The sequence below is a fragment of the Nilaparvata lugens genome, chromosome 14 (genome assembly GCF_014356525.2).
Source record: "Nilaparvata lugens isolate BPH chromosome 14, ASM1435652v1, whole genome shotgun sequence".
NCBI classification, from domain to species: Eukaryota; Metazoa; Arthropoda; class Insecta; order Hemiptera; family Delphacidae; genus Nilaparvata; species Nilaparvata lugens.
In genome coordinates this window covers 15988410-16006089 of record NC_052517.1, presented here as the reverse complement: position 1 = coordinate 16006089, position 17680 = coordinate 15988410, and the positions used below count along the sequence as shown (strand labels likewise).

Here is a 17680-nt window from a genome sequence, read left to right as displayed (position 1 = left end):
AGTTCTGATATTCTGATCATCTTTGTTAAGTCTATATTCAAATTAATATTCTTGTGCAATGTCAATGCACATTACTTCAAAAGTTCTGAAATGGTTTGGAATTAATATATATGAAATGAAATGCCCAATAGGGGATCAGATGTCGGGGAGAACAGTTGTCGGAAGCGCTCGAGGAGAACGGTTGTCGGGAACGCTTCCGACAGACGTTCTCCTTCTTTTCAGTAGGAGAACGGATGTCGGGGAGAATGGTTGTCGGCATTGGCATATTTTCAGCAGGGTATTGGCTGTCGCCTACGGTCAAAATCAAGAGGAGAATGGTTGTTGGGGAGAACGGTTGTCAGCGACCCCTGTAGGTTATTCAACACTAGTGTATCTGATAAATTCCCGGTAAAATGTCAAGTCTGTATATCGATTACACCGATATTTACTATCAAGTTTCATTGATATTTTGAATATTGAATTGAAGATTCGATTTTTATTGAGAAAAAATGTAATATTACAGTGTATAAGCCAGTTCTTTTCTTCATTATATTTTAGATAGATTATGTGTAACTGACAATATCACTCTTTTTATTCCACCTCAATATGAAGAAATTCCATTACAATGTTCATCATCATACTATATTTGGACTGTTGTATAAATTAGAATTGGAACCGTTTTGGGCGATTTAGCCTGTGGTACTTTTCTGTAAGTTGTGTAATTCTGAATGATTGAATAAATAAAATAAATAAATCATCATTATTGACACAATACAGCCCGTGTGGGGCCTTAATTAGCCTTTACAACCACATCCTTCCACCCCTCTCGACATTCTGCTGTTCTTTCCATCTTCTCACACCCAGTCTGCACAAATCCTTCTCAACATCATCATCCCACCGCTTTCTTGGTCTTCCTTGTAGTCTTCTTTCTCTGGGTTTGCCTTCCAGCATCATCTTTGGCACTCTCCCTTCCAGCATTCTGTACACATGACCAGCCCCTCACTGTTTATAGTGTAAATTGAAACCAAAATCATGATAATATTTTTGTTTTATTCACAAAAGGTGCAAGGAGTTACGGAGGAAAAGGGTTTGACCCAAACTGCAGACACCCTGGCAGAGGGCAGCACCTTACTGAGAGCTTTCTTCAACATGGACAAAGCCGCCACTCCAACCTCCCAGTCCAGTCTCATTGTCAAACTCATGGTGGCGTTTTTCAGTGAGTAATCAATACTACATCACTTCACTATATAGTGAGGTCTACGTTATAATGACAGTGTTTGATTTGCAATATGGTATTGCTATCCATTCAACAAAGCGGATAGCGCTTTCTCTATCTCGCTTTGCTCTGTTGCCAGATCGTCTCTTAACAATGTAGAATTAATAATTGATAAACAAAATATTACATCTTGATTATTAAAATTCTTTGTCCTTAAGTTGATTGTAAATGATAAATAAATAAATAAAATTCATTATGAAATTATTGAAAAATATAATTTCTTGCTTAATAGAATATCATTGATTATATTTTTAGAATGAACTGTTAATATTACATCAATAAACATGTCTGTATCAGCTACCGTCTATAGAAGGCATTGACAAGACAACGGCAACGTTTTTTTCCATCTTTCTCTACTCCATTATGACGTGGACCTCACTAACTTAAAGGCCGTTAATGTTCCAAATTTCAGGCCGATTACTGTCGTCTACTGAATATAGTAGCCTTTCACTGTTTTGAACGGGTAAGAGTGTTAGAACAACGGCACAATATGAGTGTTACCAGCGTCACATATCTCCACAAAAAATAACTACTAGGACTATCGGCTTGAGCTGTTAACAGTGAGATTTGAAACAAAAAAGTTGGTACAATTATTATGTAGATGCTAACTTAGCACTAATATAATAGATTCTATTAGGGAAAAACTTGAGAATGGCTTGAGCCATGACTAGTTGCTGTATTTTAAATGAGTGTTGATATGAAAAGTTTTGAAATAGCATAGCACAAAACAGTCTTCTTCCAAATTTTCACAAATATAAAAAGAATGAGGTTAAGATTTCACTTCTCACTTCAAAAAGTCCAATTCCCACTTCAAATTCAAATTTTTTCAAATTCAAATTTATTGATTCTCAAAAAAAATATACAACACTTTCAAGACAAAAAAAAATATATATATATAAGAATCTACACCTGCAAGGAAAACCCTGTGCGCAGGTGTGAGTTGCAATATAAATGTTTTTCAAAAATATTTAACAAAAATGATCCAAAACAAATTTCTTGAAAAAAATACAGAATTAAAACTAGTACTTAATAATAAAGAGGGTACTAAAAATAAAGGAACGGAAGGAGAAAAGACGGAAAAGGCCAAGAAGAAAGAAGAAGACGAAGAAGAAGGAGAATGAAGAAGAAGGGAACGGTAAGAGGTAGTAGGTAAGTCAACTGCAACCATGGAGTAGACGAAAATTAGTTTATTTAAAACAATTTTTCCTCGATTTTATTTGCTATTATCCATTTATCTATGTCTGATCTAAGCCTTTGGTTTATGTTTGTTTTTTCAAGAATATTTAAGGGAATGTGGTTTATTAATTTATTTGAAATATAAGAAAACTGTCTCCTACACACATTCAAGTCCATTCTGACAAATTGGAAAATGTCTCGCGCGGGACGCAAGCCCAAAAGAGATACTCGAGGTTCAAATAAATTTTTATTTTTTATAATATATAGTACCAAATTTTTTATGAAAAGTTGTCGAACTGTTAAAACCTTGAACTCCCTGAATAAATCTTTTGTTGGAAAAAGTCTGGGTTTGCCTAGAATAGTTTTTAAAAGATGTTTTTGAATAATGAAAAGTTTTGTGAAATGTGCATTCAAAGCTCCCCCCCAAGCCCGTATGCCATATTGAAAAGCGGATTGAGCATACGAATAATAGATTAGTTTAGCTATTTTTATATTGCTCAGTTGTCTAATTTGGTGAAATTTGTAGATAAGGAATTTTAGTTTGGAACACATGTTATTAATTTGATTATCCCACCTTAAGTGTGGATCCAACAAGATACCCAGGTACTTAACTTTTTTTTCTTTTTGGATTTTCTGACAAGAACAGCAGCTAAGAAGTCTATGGTCGTTACAGTTTAATCGATGGATTTTTATACTGTCTATTGTTCGTGGTTGAGTAAGGGAATTGGGTGAAAATAACATGAAGACGCTTTTAGTTGTGTTGAGGGTTAATATGTGTTGATTAAGCCAAGAGAACGCCAATCTGAGTCCACTTTCCGCTGCAATTTTTACATCATCCCATGAGTTTTCAGTGAAAGTTAGAGCAGTGTCGTCTGCAAATGATATTATATCACAATTCTTATATTTAATTTAAGGAGATCATTGATATAGATTAAGAACAAAATGGGAGATAGGACAGTACCTTGCGGCAGACCAAAATCAGTGAGTTTCATATTGCTTGTGTTGAGTATCTGAGATCGATTTGACAGGTAACTCTTGAATAATATTAGTGGTATTCCCCTAATCCCCAGGTGTTCCATTTTTTCCAGAAGTCGTTTTTGAGAGATAGTGTCAAATGCCTTGGCTAAATCCAAGAATACTGTCAACGTTTTTTTCTTATTATTAAAGTTTTTTGTTATAATTTGTAATAATCTGGTGATGGCATCCTCTGTAGATTTACCGGGCTGGAATCCATACTGGTTTTCATTAATAATGTTGAATTTATTCAGATAGCCTAATAATCTTTTTTTAATTATCTTCTCCATTACTTTGGCTAAGTTATTCATCAGACTAATAGGACGGTAGTTGGTAGGGTTGGACGGATCACCTGATTTATGGATAGGAACAATTTTGGCAACTTTGAACTGTCTTGGAAAATGACCCACCTCGAAACATTTGTTGATGATACGTTTGAGAGGTTTTGTAATTGAGGGAGCAATCTTCTTTAGACAAGTAGCTGTTAGATTGTCCACTCCAGGAGCAGAATTACCTTTGAGAGAATTTATTGTGGCCAATATTTCCTCATCATCTGTATAAGCCAAAAAGAAGGAACTATACGATGGAATTGTAGTATCAACAAATGTATGTTGTATAGGGTTATCATTAATTAGTTTATTGGCATACAACTCACCTACATGTGCAAAATGATGATTAAGAACATCGGACTCAATCTTAGGCGTACAAATCTCTCTTTTAGTGTTGAGTAAATCATTTATACACTCCCATATTTTTTTGAGTTTCCTTTGCATTTCGATAGTTTATTATTATAGAAGTCATATTTACATTGTTTAATCATATTATTTAAGATGTTTCTATAATTTATATACTGCGATTTTAGAATGGAGTTGAAAGGCTGTTTTTTAAGAGTTTGGTACATGAGATCACGTTTCCTTATTGAAATAATTAGTCCAGTTGTAATCCAAGGCTTGAGAGGTTTCAGTTTGTGGGGTACTAGTTTCACATAAGTTTCCTTTTTTATCTCTGTATTTAATCTGTTCATGAAGTAATCGATCGCGTCATCAATACTCGAGTCAACCAATGCATCCAAATCCGACCAATTGCAATTTTTTAAATTCTTTATAAGATTATTATAGTGTAAAAATTCCTTGTTATCTGTTGTTTGTTGTGTCATTTTTACATTTTCATACAAGCCTAAATTCATGCAAGTTAAATAGTGATCAGTTACACTTGTTTTTATTACCGAGCCAATTGTTGTATCACTGGAAAAAGAACTATTTTTAAAGAAAAAGTGGTCTATACATGATTGGGAACCGTTTGACTCACGCGTGGGCTTGTTTATAAAAGATTTGAAACCATTTGAAGAAAGTAAATTAAAATATTCGTTTGTTAAGTTAGTGTTTCGGTTTAAATCAATGTTGATATCGCCAGTTATTATTATGTTCGGACTGTTAGTTTTGTTTAGGTAATCAATGCACTCATTCAAACTATTCAGGAAAATAGTTAGATTAGAAGAAGGGGACCGATATATAGCGACAATAGTTAATCTGATATTTGATTTCTGTATGACATCAAGTATTAGAGAATTTGATTCCAATATGTCATAGTTTATACATTCAATTTTCAAGATATTTTTACTAAACACGCAAATTCCATCACATTTATTTAAGTTACCCGGAACGCTTTGAACCGAATAATCATTCAAATTATAATTGAAAAGGTTATTATCAACAACCCAGGTTTCGCTCAGGACAATTATATCAAATTTTGTTTCACAGTTTTGTATAATGTAAGCAAAATCATCAAAGTTTCGATTCATGCTCCTTATATTCATGTGGCAAATATTAAAAAAGTTGTCACATAATTTATCAACATAATCATGGGGCTTAAAGTTGAAAATATCATCTACTTCTATCGTTTCATAAGATTCCAATAAGAGTTCATCTTCAAAGTTGTTGATCAGTACCATAGAATTTTTTTTTTTAAGAAAAGGAGAGGTTAAGGAGGTTGAGGTGAGAAAAAGAAGAAGAAAAAAAAACGAAATTTAACAAAAAATGTCTTGGTGGCGCAACGAAGACCACAAGAAACAGTAAGAAACAAAAAATGAAATGTCTTCCTATATTTTTGTGGAAGTAGAGAAGAAAAAAAAAATAATGATGACAGCACTCACAGTTTTCTCCGCTACACAGATCGCCACACTGAGAATACATACACTTTACTCCTGTTGAAACTCTCAATGTATTATTCAAACGGTTTGAGGTCTTCATCCTTAGTTATCCGTTTCACTGGAGAATCCTGTTCTTTCCGGACGAAGATCTTTGCATCACTGACCCAAACGTAGGCTAACTTATTGTTCTTTTTTAAACTCTTTGCTTTACTCAAGAGAAACTTGTTATGGGACGTGAGATGATCATTTAGATAAATATTTCCCGGTGGAAGGCTACACTTTAGATCGGTGGTATTCAATCGTCCTCTTTTTTTCGCCGCTATTTTCCAATTTAATTTGGTCGATCTAGATGAAAAACGCACAATAATAGATTTTGTTATATTTTTGGCTGAAGGAACTCTATGGGCGATTGATATCTCGTCTCTCTTAAAAGGTGTACCAATTTCCCTAGCAACAGTTTCCAGGATAGCATACACATCCTCACCCGCTGTCTCAGGAATCCCAACGAGTTCCAAATTGTCCAAACGGGTATATTGTTGAAGACTGTTAATGTCGTTACTTCAAAACTAACATATGATTGGAAAGAACAACAGGCTCGGCCCAAAACTATTTGAATACCAAATTTTGATAATGAGTAACATGTCCAAAAAATGGAGTTTAAAAATTTACAAAAATTATTTATTATAGCTAGTGAAATACGAAACTGCAGCCACACTTGTTTTGTGGCACATTATAGTAATACAATGATAACTCATTTGAAAATTTACTGGGCATAAAAAGTCTTAAACAGTAAATGTTCCTCACTTAAACTATAGTAACTTACACTATATACCATGGGATATCTTCCAATGCTATTCGTTTTTCTCTATGTTACTATCTTCTTAATTTTTTTGGTTTACGTTTGTCGTGAAACATCTGCTTGATAACAATTAATTCTTATTGAAGAAAATGTATTCTGTGTGAGCTGAGTCAAAGTGAAATCATGGATGAATTTCAAATTTGAGTTGCTATTGCCATGGTGGAGTAGGTCAATTTCCACACAGAAAACCCAAAACATGTAGAAGACACAGGTCATTATAAGAAATTTATGAAACTAACCATTATATGTAATTGAATGGCTCCCAGGAAAAACGTTACAAGCGCCAAAATTTAAGTAGGCTACTCGATTTTTTTATGGAAGAACGTTCCTTGTGCTCTTACCTATCATGTAGTGACATCTATTGATGAATGTTATAGCTTTTACTAGTAGTTATTGGTAGGAGAAATTTTGAAAAATACTTTTAAAATATATCAAAAAATTCAACACTGAAACGTTTTTTAGTTCTTGTAAAATCTGAGAAATTGCGCTTGTAACGTTTTTCCAGGGAGCCATTAAATTACATACCATGGTTGGTTTCATAAATTTCTTATAATGTCTCTTCTTCATGTAGTGTTTTCTGTGTGGAATATGATCTACTACACTATGGCAATAGCAACTCGAATATTAGAAATTCACCCAATTCATTAGAAATTCATTCAATTTTAAAACTATCTAATATTTTCTGTAATTGATGTAGTAGTTAGTCTTTTGGTAAATGAAGATTTATTTTATTGTTTTTGCAGCTCTTTCCTCGGTGGCATTCAGTGCATCAGTGGCGGGAGTGAGTAATGCCACCACCAGACCTTTTGCGGTTTTCCTGATGGTGCTGAGCTCAGCTGGAATCATAGCTAGTGTGCTGGTGATCATCAGACAGCCACAATCCAGAGAACAGCTGTCATTCAGGGTAAGGAAGTCATCCGGGTCCTGTAGCTTTGCCTATCGGTGGAGGGCCACTAGACTACAATACTACCCAAACAAAAACATCCAACATTCACGAAAATGTAATCTATCCATAAGCAACAAAGATACTCTTTTGTATCTCCTCAAAAGCAACGTGTTGCATCCGAAAAGATACACTAGCAGTTTTGTGAACAGTAGACCTCACGCAGTTTTCTCATCCACAAGTATTTGATGTCACCTGATCTAGTTGATTCAGTTGAATCAATATTTACTCTTAAAAACTGTTATTTTGTTTTCTCCAAGATCAAAAACTCACTTATGTTAATAAACTCAGTTCACGTTTGAATTTGTATCCCATATGATGATTTATCCAGTTTCGTGATACTCTTTCCATCTGATAAAAGTATTTCTCAATTATTTTAAAATTAATTTTTTTCAATCAAGAATATATAATTTCTTCGGCATTATTTAGTTCATTTGATCATTTTTAATTTTATTTTCAATCACCTATTAAATTTGTTTTTCAAATGTGAGAATATTGATACTGATGGACACGCATCTTGAAAAAATATTGAAACCCTACTTTATAGAAATAGACACGGCCAGACATCTGTGTAATGCATGCAATGAATAATCAACTTGTCAGCTGATTGATTATGAATAATTCTATAGTCTGATTGATCCTATCTTCAAAGTAGATGATATAATATATCATTATATATTAACCATAATTATATAGTGATATAAGAGTATAGAGGAATTCCTTTTCTTTTCATATCAACCTTAAAATCCAAAATTTCAAAAAACCTTGTGTATCCATCGACGCGCAGATGAAAAAGGAATATTCCTGCCAAATCTCATCGAGTTCTATCAACGCGTTTGGCAGCAACAAATATGCTCTTTTGTATCTTCTCAAAAGCAACGTGTTGCATCCAAAAAGATACACAAGGAGCTTTTTGGCACACATCCTTTTAGCACAACACAGCCTATCAGCTGACATTCGTTCAACATGCTTCATCCATAGTTGGTGATACGTTGCAACTCTCTCATTCATGAAGAATCCCTATGGAAGGGAGGATGTGCCTATCCTGTAACATCATAGGATGTGCCTATGTGTGAGGAGCGTACCTCAAGGAATCTCTTTAGGGAGCTTCCTCTCCATAAAGGATCCATATGCCTTACAAAATTACTTTTGACTTGGAGGAATGTGCGGCGCAAAGAAATTGAGGGATATCAGCCATCACTGGATGGATAGAGTCATAGGTAGGAGCGCAGTTGCCAATTTGTCAATTAGAGTCAGTCGACTGAATGCTTTCAGAGAGAAAACTCCCCAAGTTTTACATGAGGGCTTGAATACTCACTAGAGATTAGAGAATGCTGGCCGGTTCAGAACAGCAACATCGCCGCTGTTGTATCCCTACCTCTGTATGCCTTCTCGGCCACGCATGTCCCTTCCAAGTCAAAAGTAATTGTGTACGGAGTATAGGGTCTCTGAAACCTGATGTTTTTGCAAAGCCGTGAATATTAGGCAAAGGTACTGTAGAGTGATAGAGTCAGCACCTGATTCACATTTGATTTGTTTTCTATCCTTGTCTGTCATTGGACAAAGCACATAGCACTGTATCTGTTGTGGAGCCTGACTCCACCTAAGGGTCCTTTGTAACTATTTTTTCAATAAAGGAACGGACTCACCGGTTTTAAGATTTTGTCCCTGCATATTATGCTTCTGTCGGTAGAGCATCAGGATCAGATTTGTCCTCCAGTTTATCAGCATGCTCGCACTAATACACGTTTATTAATTTTTTTCACTACCGAATTAATTTCCGTCCGCACACTTCAACATATAAAGAGAGTCTGGAGACGTCTAGGTCTAGAGAGGAGTGAATGAAACAGGCCGAGCTCTGTTACAAGTCACTGGGAGGGATGACGTAGCCGAAAAAGATAAGAACCCTTCCCCAACGTGATGGTGATGAAGGGTAAGCACCTTCAATTGAGTGAGATGTATAACAGAAATAACAAGAATCACCAGGAAATAGAATAAAACATGGAGCCATAGGGGAAATTTGGAGAACACCTTTCCGAGAGAGGGAACAATAATAATTATTAAAAATTTAATTCTACATAGACAATTACACTTAGACATTTACATTCATAATATCACAGAATTGAAATGAATTCTATATTATATAAAAGCTGCATGAAACTAATGATAGCTGACTGGCACCTTTTACCGATAGTGGTAGTCGCTCGCTATCTATCAATTCGAGCTATGCCATGCAGCTTAATGTGTTGTCACACTGTTCTCACACTGTTGCATATAATTGCATTTGTTGGCTGTGAAGAAATATAATGAATTATTATAAATTAGCAAAATATTCCATCTCAATTTTAAATATAAATTATTGAATATAAATCTACTACTCAGAGTGTTCCAAACTCCCTACCAATATTCTAGGGCATTGCTCCTGAGTACAATAATTAATGGGTACATACTGTACAATAATAATTAATACCCAATATTAATCCAGCAGTTGATTAACTGCAACTTCTAATGAAATCGTTCACCTTTAATATCAATTCTTGATTCTTGTTGATATAGGCCTTATAATTTATTACAATATTGGGGCACCTAGCTTTGCTCGTTATTTATTCATTGATAAACAGAGCACAGTTCTTTAAAATTATTGGGGAAGGACTAACAGGCGCAGCCCAAAACTGTTCCCCGAGTTTTTATTTATTCACTACTAGCAGGTAACCCGTGCTTCGCAAGGGTCTTTCTTAAAACTTGACGTAATGAAATCTAGAAGAATTCAAAATAGGCCTATAAGAATCCTCGGTTGATTAAGAATTTATATGCTGCATTTCAAGCAAATCAGTATGACCACTTTTCAATTAAAAAAAGAAGTTGGATTCAAAAAAAATTTGGGCGTGACGGAAAACTTGTTTTTATCATTTTAAAAGGATCCCAATCATACGTATCTTCTAATTTCCCTTTCAAGAGAAATCTTCTGCTGCTTCCATACAAACTACAAGCATGACAAATAATTGAAAACTTGACAAACTGAAAACTTGATGTAGGTAATCAAATCTTGAAGAATTTAAAATTGGTCTATAACCACCCTCGGTTGAGCAAGAATCTATATGCAAAATTTCAAGTTAATAAGTCCAGTAGTTCTGACGTAATAATGCATCAAACATAATTTCCCTATACTTTACATCTGTATAGGCTACGTTTATAATCCAGTTCTTCCCTTTATGATAGTATAGAAGATGATACATGGATGGATGATCATTGTCATTTTACTAAAAGATAGAATAAGTTGAATAGTTTCCCTTTCAGAGGGAGTTTTGACAACCCACAAAACTCATTTTTCATTTGAAGATATAACGAAAAGGTGCATATGACCTTTTTTTTGCTCAGCTTGCCAAAACCCCTCATTCCAATATTTAAATTTTCGACTGACTGTACAGTAAGTCAGTCATTCTATCATGGCTCGAATAATTTTGAAATTTTAATTAAATGAAAATGGAAGAATATAATTTCTTTATGTGAATAACAACACCTTTATTCAAAGACATAAAGACACCTTTATTCAATTTAACTGCATGCGTTTTCATATTGCCGATACAGCATTGATGAAACTGTAGACGTTTATTTAGCACTTTGTCTCAAAAATTGTTCTAGCTGAAAAATTAATAATCTATGCCACGTGTAGGCCTAAACATTGCATCAGGAAAACGAAGTTTCGAAACTATGTTTTTCAGGTAGAAAGCAATATAGAAACAGATGTTCCTTTTTTAATTTTGACTATATGATTTGGTGATTATTTTATGAAATCGTATGTATCATTAATGAAGTTTGAACATTAATTCTGAAAAATCTAGAAGGAAATTTGAGATTTAGGCTTCCAGTTGCAAGAGATTGATATTTTTAGAATCTATGTTCAAAATTTGGAGATCTAAATCATTCCCGTTTTTCCGGTATGCAATCCACAAGTTGACATGTTTTGATGCGAACAAACACAACCCTACTCTCTCTTCTTATATAGATAAATAGTCCAAAACGTAGGTTATGTTCCATACACTTGAATTAAGGTCCAATTTTCAGTCCAAACGTTTGAAAAACATTGTTTACAGACCAAATTGAATAACAAAATAACACTCACTAATCACTTGAAACTGTAAAATAATGATTAATTTTGAAAATGATGATGAATTTGAAAACGTCGCGAAAATATGTTTTTTATTTTGAATACGATTATTATCCTATTATATTAAGCGAGCAATTCCTGTTTTTATTTATTTATGTGGTTATATGGTTTTATGGTTATCTGATTATGTGGTTGTATGGATATATATTTATGTTCAATGGATCTCGAAAACAGCTCTAACGATTTTCACAAAATTTGGAACAAAGTAGGTTTATGATATGAAGATTCGATTGCACTAGGTCTCAACCCTTGGATAACTCGCTGAAGGACATTAAAAGGATGAATACGTCCTTGGAAAAACAGCTGGAAATTTTGTTGTCTGTCGATACCGTAATGGAAGAGAGTGAACGAGTGCATGCGTGTGGGAACATCCAGCTGATCTCACGATTATCTAGAAATTTTAATCAACTTTATCAAAATATCTGATTTGTTGACTGACATGATATATCATTCAAAATGAAAGTAGGCTATATCAGAATTTTCAAAGTTAATCATTATTTTACAGTTTTAAGTGATTAGTGAGTGTTATTTTGTTATTCAATTTGGTTTGTAGACAATCTAAATTAAAACATTTCTGTTTTTAAATGTTTTGACTGAAAACTGGACCTGAATTAAAATGTGTATGGAACATACCTAACTTACTTTTTAGACCATTTATAGTGTATAAATCAAAATTCGGGGAAGAAACCATTTTGGGCTGTGCCTGTTAGTACTTCCCCAATCATTTTAAAGAATTATGTTCTGTTTATCAATGAATAAATAACGAGCAAAGCTTGGTGCCCCGATATTTTTTCATTCATTATGAATAATTTGAACTTAAGCAGGTTTCTCCATCTTTTAGGTCGTGTTTATATTTTACAGCTGGCTATACGTCAGCTCATGAGTTTTGGGGATGAGATATTTTGATTTTCCACACATGCACTCACTCACTCACTTCCATTATCCACAGACTACAAAAAGTCTCCGCTGTTTTTCCAAGGATGAATTATCCTTTAATGTCGTTCAGCAAGTTTTCCTGGGGATGAGACCTAGTGCAATCAAATTTTTACATTATAAACCTTCTATATTGCAAATTTCATCAAAATCGTTAGAACCGTTTTCAAGATTCGGTGAAATACAAACATATAAACATCTTAACATATAAACAAATAAACATTAAACATCTAAACATATGAACAGAAATTACTCATTTAATAGTAGCCTATAGGATATTCTATCTGAAATATATCACATAAATTTATCAAGAAAATTCCTCTTCCCATCATTGAACACTGATCTTTTGGCAAGCATTGATAACTCTTGACATGGCTCAATATCTCCTGATGTTCTTTTAAAAAAGAGAGTGCTTGGAGATGATTTCTTGAAATGGAGTACTTGCATAGCGCGGATTCCTCTAACCGTTTTTGGAAAGTGAGTGTTAAGTTGCTCGATGTCAATAAAATCAATTTCTTGCATCTTTGTAACAATGAATTTCCGGCTTGCTGATGCAACCAGGTCCATTCAATCATCTGGAACGAACATGTCTCTTTTATTCTTTCTTCTTTTTATTTCTATAAGTCCGAAGTCTTGATCACACTCGTTGTATGAATGTCCCGACATCAGAAAATAATGGGTGATGCTTTCAAGTTCGGTGCTCTTTACTAGGTACAACCAAAATTTCGATATTAGCTGGCTTTTATTTTGGCCTCCACAATTGTCGCTGAAGGCTACCAAGTTTTTGACATTGAGAGGCAGATTAGTTGATATGTATTTCAAGAGGCAGGAGGCAATCTCTTGGCACCCCCTGCCTGCTTGGCCTTCGTGCCACATGTGCATATTTCCAACTTTGGTTTTTAAATCATGGATATTTAGGTTATATGTCCATAATTGACACATGTAATAGGCTTTTGAATTCGTGACATCTGGGGTTGGCATCATTTTCTGTAGATCAAAACAAATAGCAACTGTTTCTTCATCATGTTTTGCTTCAGAGTACTCTTTTTTTATATTCTTAACCGCTTCAGCTCTGCGCATGTGTAACTCTTTTTCGGATTCTGCTTCTCTTTTTTCTTCCTCAGTGCCATAATTGATCTTCACCCGCAATCTATCACAGGTCACACAGGTATCTGTTTGAGGTCTATGAAAACTGACGTTAAACTGAGTATGGAAGATTTTCCGATAAAAACTTTCCTTTTCAGGCTCAATGCTCTTCTCTCTACAAAATACAGTGTACAGTTCATACATTTTCGTCAAGTTCAGTGAGGGGTCAAGGTACTTCACTAGAGGCGATTTCTCTCTGCTGTAATGGCTCTGATACTTTGGGAAACTTCGAATGTGTTCCTTAATTACTTCAATTTTATGAGCAGGAATTTTGTTTGGGGGTTCCTTTCTACCTATTTTGTCTCTTGTTGCGATTCCTGATTCTCCTGTTTGCTTTTTTATAATAACATTTCGTACTCTCTTGTTGGATAAATCTAATGTTCTAAGAAAATATTCCTTGCAAACTCTAAAACCACCCAAGTGAAATTCACATGAGACATTTTTTCTGGCAATTGCTGTTTCTTTTTTTGTTTTCACACTTTTAAGTTCAATTGCACCATTCAGGAATGCTGATTGCAGATCCCAATTTGCTAGCTGCCAGAAATGATTGAAAATACCTTGTCTTTGTTCTTGAGGAATATCTTGTGTACACTTGTAGCGGCAGTTGTGATTATACACTTTCATTTCTTTTTTTCTATGTTCCTTGTGTTTCCTATCGACATATGACTGTCCAGAATTTCGCAGTTTCTTTGCCCTTGCTTGCTTCCAAGTTTCAGATCTCCTAACACATTTTTTCCCTTTTTGAGGTTCTGGAGGAATAGCAATTTCTGGTAGGTCGTCCACTATGTTCTCTTCTCCCTCTTCTCCACCACTTTCTGAAACAGATAATGAGAGACCAACTCTAAGTCCAACAGTCCAAGTCAACTTCTTTTTGCAGTGTCATAAGAATAAAGAAAATCACAAGAAATATGAGCCCAGCTCTTTCAGGGTTAAGTTACTGACGCAATCTCAATCTATCCAGCAATTGTGAAACATACATGGAGAAAACTGAATTGGAATGCATAATATTTACCTGATAGAGTTTTGTTGCTTGATTCATTTTCACTGCTTGGCATATCGTCCTTGTCCTTGTCAGAGTCATCTTGTTCAGATTCTGAAACAGAAAGGTGAACACAATAGTCTTTTAGTACTGGTGAACAAAAGGTTGGTAGGTTAAACTTCCTTACACATAGCACTGCAACATTTTCAACATGCAAATAGAATCATGAGATACTAAGATTGTCTTCAGCTTTTTACTAATTTCAACTAAAAAACCAACATTTCGAGTCTCACAATAATTATTCGCCACTTTCATAATAATATTAAAAGTAATTAATAAATTACAAGTTAGGCTATTAGCAAATAAATTGAATTAGTTCATAACAATGAATTTACTAGCACAAAGCCTACTAGGCCTAACCCCACTTCATTATAGTTTCATAAGTCCAACTCGAACTGGATAAGCTGATTATAGAAAATAGTAATTTAAACAGGCAAATAAATAAAAATTAGTTTATAACAAAAAATGGATTTACTAGCATATACATGTACTAGGCATAACCTCACTTTATTATAGTTTCATAACTCCAACTGGATAAGCTGATGATAAAAAATGATTTTTTTAACGTTTATCTAAGTCTAAATAACAGAATAAACTTTGTATTACATTACCTGGTTCATGAAGGCTGATGTTTTCATCATCTGATGTTTCCATTTCACAAGTTTTCAATATGTTCTCAGAGCCTATGTTCAGTACAATCAGTAGGTCTACAAGATTTTACACCAAACAAGTTGGTCAAGTTGAGTAGTCAAGGGATCCAAGTGCTACTTAGATCCCTAGAGCTATGAGGAATTGTTTATAATTTCTAGTAAGTGTAGGGGCAACACGATAGATAGCAGCACCTGTCATGAAATCTACCTGGATCTCTTTACCAGTTGATAGAAAGGCCTTTCTATTATCATAATACATGCTCAACTCATTTTTCAGAGAAAGTCACTTAGACCCCTTGTCTTCTAGGGTCCACATATATTTTTTGTATTATTTCATGCAACAATGCAAACCCTCAAGATAATAGAGTTTCTTCAGTAGCCTAATCCACTTCAATCTCCATGAGATTGGGTTATTGGTAGGAACTATTTATACAATCAATCAATTCTATTTGTTCTATTAAGAGTATAATATACTCACGAACATTATAGTAAGCCTACACCTCACTCTATTCCTAAGATTGTCCTCTTTTATTCCACTTTTTTTTATTTTCTTCCTTGTAATTTTATATTATGTTCGTTTGTGAAATAAATGAATTTATTGATGAAAAATGTCTATTTATGTTTTTAGGTACCTCTTGTTCCTATACTGCCAATTGTGAGCTCTTTCATGAACATTTTCCTGATGGTGATGCTGAATGTGCAGACTTGGGTACGGTTCTTCATATGGATGCTACTGGGTAATATCATCTTAACTAATCATGTTTCATTTTTATTTTTGGTTCATCTTCCATCTTCCAAAGTAGCCTACATGAGTCTCTAAAACGAGTACAATACATAATAGAAACTTGTGATTGGTGTCAAATGAAAGAAAATTACATGCTCTATAAGCTGCGTTGCCATCACTTTTCATGATCGAAAAACTGTCAAGACTGTGAAAATTAGGAAAATATCGCAAATTTCTTGATTTTTCAAAATAATTTTATCTCATTCATGATTTTATATTCACAAAAATCATATACCTCGCATGAAAGAGGAGATTCTGTTCTTCAAATCAAGACCAAGTGCCATTTTCTATCATTTCGGGTTACCGAGCTGTATTTTAGCTGTAGAACATAGTTTTCTATTTTTGGATGTATTCCCCCTCCCCCTCTACTAAGTTCGAAAAAACCTAAGGAATCCTGTTCTGAATTAATTGTTTTTTATGTTATGTGTGGTTTTATATCATTACTAGAAAAATATCCAAGTTCTATAGGGTAGAAGTGGTAGGTTTGCATAATTTTGAAAACACCTTGAAAAATACCCATTTTTTGAAAATTTGTGACTCCGGGAAAAATGGTAGAGTCCTGCACGACCACTCAATTTTTTGGAAATTTCATTATATTCAATTTCTAGAGAATGATTTTTCTCCATAAACTCGATGTTTTTTAGTTTGAATGAAAAAATTGAAAAAAGTCCGAAATTTTGGGTGTTTTTGGGCGTTTTGGGTATGAAGCCACCCTCTGGCGTGTCAGAAACTTTCAGATTTGAATTCAGCATCCCAACAAACATATAGGACCGTGGTGAAAAATTCTTTCAGGGCTGTTTCCTGAAAAACATCCATTTGACTTGACTAAAGGTAAAAGGGTGGGTTGTGAGTTCAAGTTGTTAGTTTTAAATTGCAATATGTCAAAATGTAGCAGCTGGACTTCTGAAAGCCATGGAAACTTGAGGAACTGAGACCCTCCCTGAGATACTTGATCAACTGAGTACCTGTTGAAGTGAATGTCACCCTCATTCAATATTTCCCCATGCTTTTATTGGGAATGTTGTTGGTTAGAAGAAAACTGTACTAGGGAAGAATTGTTCTAATGTACTATATTATTATTTTTCACAGGATTTGTCATTTATTTTGGATATGGTATAAGACACAGTGCTGAAGCCAAGAAAAGAGAGCAGTCTCCACCAGCCTATAACATGAGTAATCCGCCTGCCAGATTCTCTGTCACTGTTGATTAATGCATTGCAAATAAATTTTTTACTGTTTCTCATCCACCAATTTTTTCTATCCAACCTTTCCAAATTCTCCTTCCATAATAATCTCTCTTTACTAAATGTATCAATATCATCATTCATAGATCACATTTCACTTTGTCAATAACTGAAACTGAGGAGGCAGCGTTCAAAAAAGATCTTGTGACAAAAATCGAGATATTGGTATCATTTTAAAGGTTATGTTGAGCGCTACAAGCCTGCAACCTGGTCAGAAAAAATCCAGTCCTTTGCTATTTGATAGTAAAACTTGAGTTTAAAACAAAAAGAGTTTTGTCCACGAGTAGTTTCTGATCAGAAAATGTTTAATCATACAACCA

General features: G+C 34.3%; 1 protein-coding gene across 4 annotated transcripts in view; it reads left to right on the top strand.

The window, feature by feature from the left end:
- LOC111061535 (cationic amino acid transporter 2-like) overlaps nt 1-17363 on the top strand; it is a 51771-nt gene extending 34408 nt beyond the window's left edge. For 3 of the 4 annotated variants that reach the window (XM_039440884.1, XM_039440886.1, XM_039440885.1), the window contains 4 exons: nt 1042-1195; nt 7197-7357; nt 15961-16069; nt 17206-17361. In XM_039440884.1, coding sequence (XP_039296818.1) covers nt 1042-1195; nt 7197-7357; nt 15961-16069; nt 17206-17327 — 546 coding nt within the window. In that variant the 3' untranslated portion in view covers nt 17328-17361. Of the gene's footprint in view, nt 1-1041; nt 1196-7196; nt 7358-15960; nt 16070-17205 lie in introns of all 4 variants that reach the window. The other variant, XM_039440883.1, reaches the window with a different exon arrangement.
- Nucleotides 17364-17680: the final 317 nt, after the last annotated feature.